Here is a 5,257-nt window from a genome sequence, read left to right as displayed (position 1 = left end):
TTGGTGTTTAGGATAGCTACTATATATTAGCTAAATGTCGGGGTGTGGTTTGAGATCTGCGGATGGTATTGGAAATTATTGTGGAGTGCTGGTTCACTGACTATTGTTGAGTAGTAATGCATAATTCGTTGTTACTATGATGGATTTTGTGTATGGTTGACTTATGGAAAGATTGATATGACCTCGTGATAGGATTGACTGTGAAGAGACATTGTGTTGATGTATGAGCTTAGGTAATAACGTTGTTTTCAACTCTAGGAGTGCTAGGGTTGTATAACTAATTTATGAGGCCAGATACTGTTGTGAGGACAGATTATGGATTATGACGTGGTTAGTGTGAAGTGCTATAATCACAGAATTTTGACCCACTAGATGTTGACTTACCACCAAATGAGCAGTGAGGTGATTCGTGGGTGAGATACTGAGTGTGGTACCAGTATCGATTAGTGGATGCTAAGATGGTACATATTGCTTGTTGAAGCAATTGATAGATGGAGTGATCGAGATTTTTTTTAGAGTTGTAAGTGTGACTCTAAAGATGTGGGTTTTTCCTAGCTAACTCAGGAAGTGTTTAGCTTTATTAATCCCTAATTCTAGCGACGAAATTATTGTGTTTGGTTTGACTCAGAGGATACTAGCTTGACCTCTGTGTGACTTAATTGATTGCTAGGTTTTGAATGATTGTTTGTGATAAATCATTTTGAAAGATGTGTGCAGCAGAGTCTCGATGGTTTTGAAAAGAGTATTAAGTGACCAAGGTTCGATCCTTGGTGTTGTTGTGGTTAAACAAAAAAAGAAAAAGAAAACATGCACACAATCTTATTGATTTTATATTACAAAAAGGGAAACGAGGACTATGCTATACTAAGCCTAGTCAGCAGCTCCGGATGGGTTGAGGCTGAGCTCAAGAGAAACGTTTGAGCCACTGTGGTAACCGCCTGAGCCACCAGAATAGTAACCAAAAGCGCTACCTTCCTCGGAAGTAGCCTTCAGGTTACCAAAGACGTCCTCGCCGTGCACAGGGAACAGAGGAAGAGTTTGAACCTCCTGGTGATCTCCTCCTCGTTGTTGCAGGGATGTTTGTCCTCCTGTTGTGCCAAAAGAGTTGTACTAGTATTAGTGTTGAAGTGTGAGGAAGAATATGAAACAGAATTTAAATCAAGAAATCCTTCATTACCAGTAGAATAGGTGGAACCAAAGTTGAGATCAATGGATCTACCATCATCAGTAGAACTAGTGGACCCAAAATTGATGTCAATGGATCCACCAGCTGGCCCAAAATTGATGTCGATGGATCCACCAGCACCAGTAGAACCAGTGGACCCAAAATTGAGATCAATGGATCTACCAGTACCAAGAGAACTAGTTCTCATGGGCACTGGAGCAGCCTGATTACACCTATTCATCTGCTTCTCTCGAGCCCTGACGTTCTGGAACCAAAAGTAAATGTTCTTACCCTCAACATGCCCATACTGGTTCAGCTGGAGACAGATCTCGTGAATCTGCTCTGTAGTTGGGCACTTAAATCCCTTGACATAGTAAAGATCCTTGAGGATTCTTATTTGTTCTGGAGTAGGAATCCACCTGGTACGGCTTCGCCAGAAATCCATGTTGGCACTACTTCCAGCTGCTTGGGTGTTTCCTCCCTCCTCTGTTGGTTGCTGTTGTTGTGGTTCCATTTGTTGCGGGGTTTGGAGCTCCATTAGTTGCAGAGTTCGTGGCTCTTGGGTCATGGGGTGAGAGGATGTGGAAATCGAGGAATACATGGTTTAGTGTTTGAGGGAGATTTTGTTAGAAGGATTGGAGTTGTTGAACTGGTGATTGGAGATCTGAGATTCTCAGAGGAAAGATGAGATCGAATCTTCAAATGGAAGAAAAGATCTGAGAAAGAAGGATTGAAGATTTGGAGGAAAATATTGAAGATCTGAAAGTTCAGAGGAAAGATGGGATTGAATCAACTAGATGGGAGAGAAGATCAGAAGAGAAGGATTGAAATTGATGAAGAAAGGATTTGAGAAGAGAAAGGCTGAAGAGTTGAGAGAGAAAGACTTGAGCTCGGAAGAAAAATTTCTTTTCTTTTGGAGTGAACAGTTTTTCTCCAGAATGCACCTATTTATAGAACAAGGTGAGCAGATCTCCACCGTTGGATGAACGATCTCAGAATTTGAATCCACGCGTTGGATTAAAGTCGCCCCGAAACCCGGAAAAGCTGTTGGCGCGTGTTGAGCGTGTAAGGGGACAGGCCGAACCTCGAGACGCTGTGGCAGACAGCTTTAGCCGAAAGTGATTTGCTTTCCGTAAATCACGGAAGAGACGTGTCGTGGCACGTGGAGTGTACCGACAGTTTGTTGTTATTCTATCGCTTATGATAGAATAAATAAAAGAAGTTGCATGGATAGTAACGAGAGCAGCTGGTGCTCTAGTGGTTGAAGAGCAAGGCTCATGTACAAGAGGTCAGAGGTTCGAACCTTGCCTCTCGTTTATTTTTATTATGTTCGCTTATGACATAATAAGTAAAACATTTGTACACATTATATTAAGCACAGCTTGTGCTCCAGTGGTTGGTGGGCAAAGCCCTTGTGCAGCAGGTTAAGGTTTCGAACCTTGCCTCCCCCGTTATTTTATTTATGTCGCTTATGACATAATAAATATAACACGTGAGCATATATTAATGAAGGCAGCTCTTGCTTCAGTGGTTGGGAGCAAAACCTTCGTGTTTGAGGTCGGGAGTTCGAACCTTACCTCTTACAAATATTTTTGGATCTCGTATATGCTTGATATACGGACGTATATACAGTATGTACGGTATACATACGTATATACGGTCTGTACGGTATGCATACGTATATACAGTTGTACGGTATGCATACATATATACGGTCTGTACGATATGTATACGTATATACGGTATGTACAATTTCATACCGTAGCCGAGCTGGAAGTTGGTGGGCCGATTGGTAGGCCCAAATAGTAAGCCCAATTGTTCGGCCCGAATAGTAGGCCCAAATGTTAAACCCAAAGTGGTTTGGGCCGGTTCGAAATTTGGATGGTTCGGTTTCTTCGGCCCAATTGGCCAGCCCTAGTGCTTAACCCAAGGATTGAGCAAGCCCAAGTCATCATCATTGGATGACATAATTTATTGGCGTGCTTTTGGGGATGATTTGTTTTGAGTGATGCATCTTAAGTTTTACTATGGAGATTTACCGTGATGCTAATTGAGTAGCGAAACACTTTGTGAGAGTGTTTACTGTGCTTGTATGCCAGTACAGAGTGATGATCTATGTGAAGATCTATGTGATGATCTATGTGAAGATCTATGTGAGGATCTATGAGATGATCCATGTGACGATTTTGTGTATGTGATGTGGAGTGTTGTTGAGCAGTTGTTGTGTGAGTTTACGTTTGTGATGAAAGGATTTAGTGGCCATAGGAATGTATTTTTATACAAAGGATTGTGGCTCTGTAGATTACTACAGATTTGGAAGAGATGGAGATTCTATGGTTAGGTCAACCTTAATCGAGAGGAATTGACTTACGCTCAAATTTCGGGACGAAATTTCTTTAAGGAGGGTAGACTGTAATACCCCGGAAAATCCAAATTAAATTCCATGGATTTTTAGAAATGATTTCACGATAGTAGGAGCGAGTACGAAGCTTGGAGAAGTTGTGGAATTAGTTCGAACGATTTTATTTTCGAAAACGAACGTTTTTAGGGGGTCAACAAAGTTGACTTTTTATACGTTCAAAATTTGGGAAAACTTCCTTCATGAAAGTTGTAGAGCTCGTCGATACGAGTTCGTGGACATGTGGAACGCAATATTCGGAGTTCGTATGATTAAGTTATGAATATTTGAAAATTGGGAATTTTCTATAAATAGGAAAAATATCAGATTTATTCATTAAGGACGAAAAAATGCAAATTTTGCATTTTGGCCCCCGGTTTCCTCCGTTCTCTCTCCTCCCTACGCAGCCGACCCGACTGACCCGACCCGGACCCATCTCCCTCCTCCGGCGTCCTCCGGCCACGACCCGGCCCTCTCCGGACTCGCCGTGCCACGCCCAGCCGCCTGGTGGCCTCCCCTTGCACCGCAGCTGCCCCCAGACGTGGATCGAAGCCCCCCAGAGCCTAGCATTCGACCCGACCGGATCTTGGCCGTGCCGGCGTTGCACGGGCCGATCCTCCCCATTTTCGTGATCTCCTCCTCCCCCTGATCATCCCCATATAGGCCTTGCTTGACGATTTGGAGTGTGGAGTGAAAGATCACGAGTTGAAGATTTCGACGTCCCTGATTCAATCTGGAATCTGATCAGACGCACGAGATTAATCCAACTTCAACGCTTGATCTAGGACGATCTAGGCCGAACCAGGCTTAGCTCCAGGTATGAAAGTCGACCACCCTTTCATTTTGAACCAGTTTGTAGTTGGTCACTTTGCCATCTGAGGTGGTTGACCGCCGCGTTGACCGCCGTTGACCGCCCACTGACCACCGCTTGTGGCGGCGCATCAGACCATATTTCGAGTTTTCATTATCTAGGCGATGATCTATGCATCCATACGAGCGTTTTGATATATAACATGGTCATGTTAGAAAAAGTTGATAAATAGTGGATTTACGTTTTGACGTTACTATTTAACGTTTTTACGTTTATCTTCGGTTTACGATCTGTGAAGATCTGACCATCGGTTTTGCTTCAATTTTGGATATGTTGATCGTATGACTGTCCCGGTGACCTTGTGAGGTCACGGGCGAAGATCCGACCGTTGGATCTTCGTATAATTGAGAAATAGTGATTCGGAAGGCGATTCGTGAGAATCTGACCGTCGGATTTTCATATAATTTTGTGGAGATGTTAGTAAAGGCGATTCAGGAAGATCTGACCGTTGGATCTTCGTGATAATTTTGGAGGATGATCCTAAGGGCGATCCGTGAGGATCCGACCGTTGGATCATCGTATAAATTCGATCTGACCGTTGGATCATCATTAAATTAGAATCCGACCGTTGGATTTCCGTATATGTGTGCTTTTGAGTTGTTGGCTAAGTTAAGATCATTATTGGATTAGGTGATCGATGGATTTATTTGGCGGACGATTCGTGAGATTGTTAATGGAGCTGTTAAGAAGACGCAGCTGGATTAGAGGTGAGTAAACCTCACGTGATTCATATTACGAACCCAATATATTTAATTGCTTTATTTTGCAATCATATGAACTATTGTTGGTGTATTAGACATTCCTGTGTGAATGTCTGTATATA

At 42.9% G+C, this 5,257-nt stretch overlaps 1 protein-coding gene across 1 annotated transcript; it reads right to left on the bottom strand.

Annotated features, from left to right (window-relative positions):
* Positions 1 to 475: 475 nt before the first annotated feature.
* On the bottom strand, positions 476 to 1,394 carry LOC133716862 (uncharacterized). The gene is made up of 2 exons (XM_062143512.1): positions 1,178 to 1,394; positions 476 to 1,088 (listed from the first exon to the last, which is right to left on the bottom strand). Exons 1-2 carry the CDS (start codon positions 1,371 to 1,373, stop codon positions 871 to 873), a joined length of 414 nt encoding a protein of 137 aa, XP_061999496.1. The 5' UTR covers positions 1,374 to 1,394; the 3' UTR covers positions 476 to 870.
* Between the last annotated feature and the right edge of the window lie 3,863 nt (positions 1,395 to 5,257).

Source organism: Rosa rugosa, chromosome 1 (assembly GCF_958449725.1).
Source record: "Rosa rugosa chromosome 1, drRosRugo1.1, whole genome shotgun sequence".
NCBI lineage: Eukaryota > Viridiplantae > Streptophyta > Magnoliopsida > Rosales > Rosaceae > Rosa > Rosa rugosa.
The sequence above is the reverse complement of the archived record's forward strand: the minus strand, read 5'-3'. Positions and strand labels throughout refer to the sequence as shown.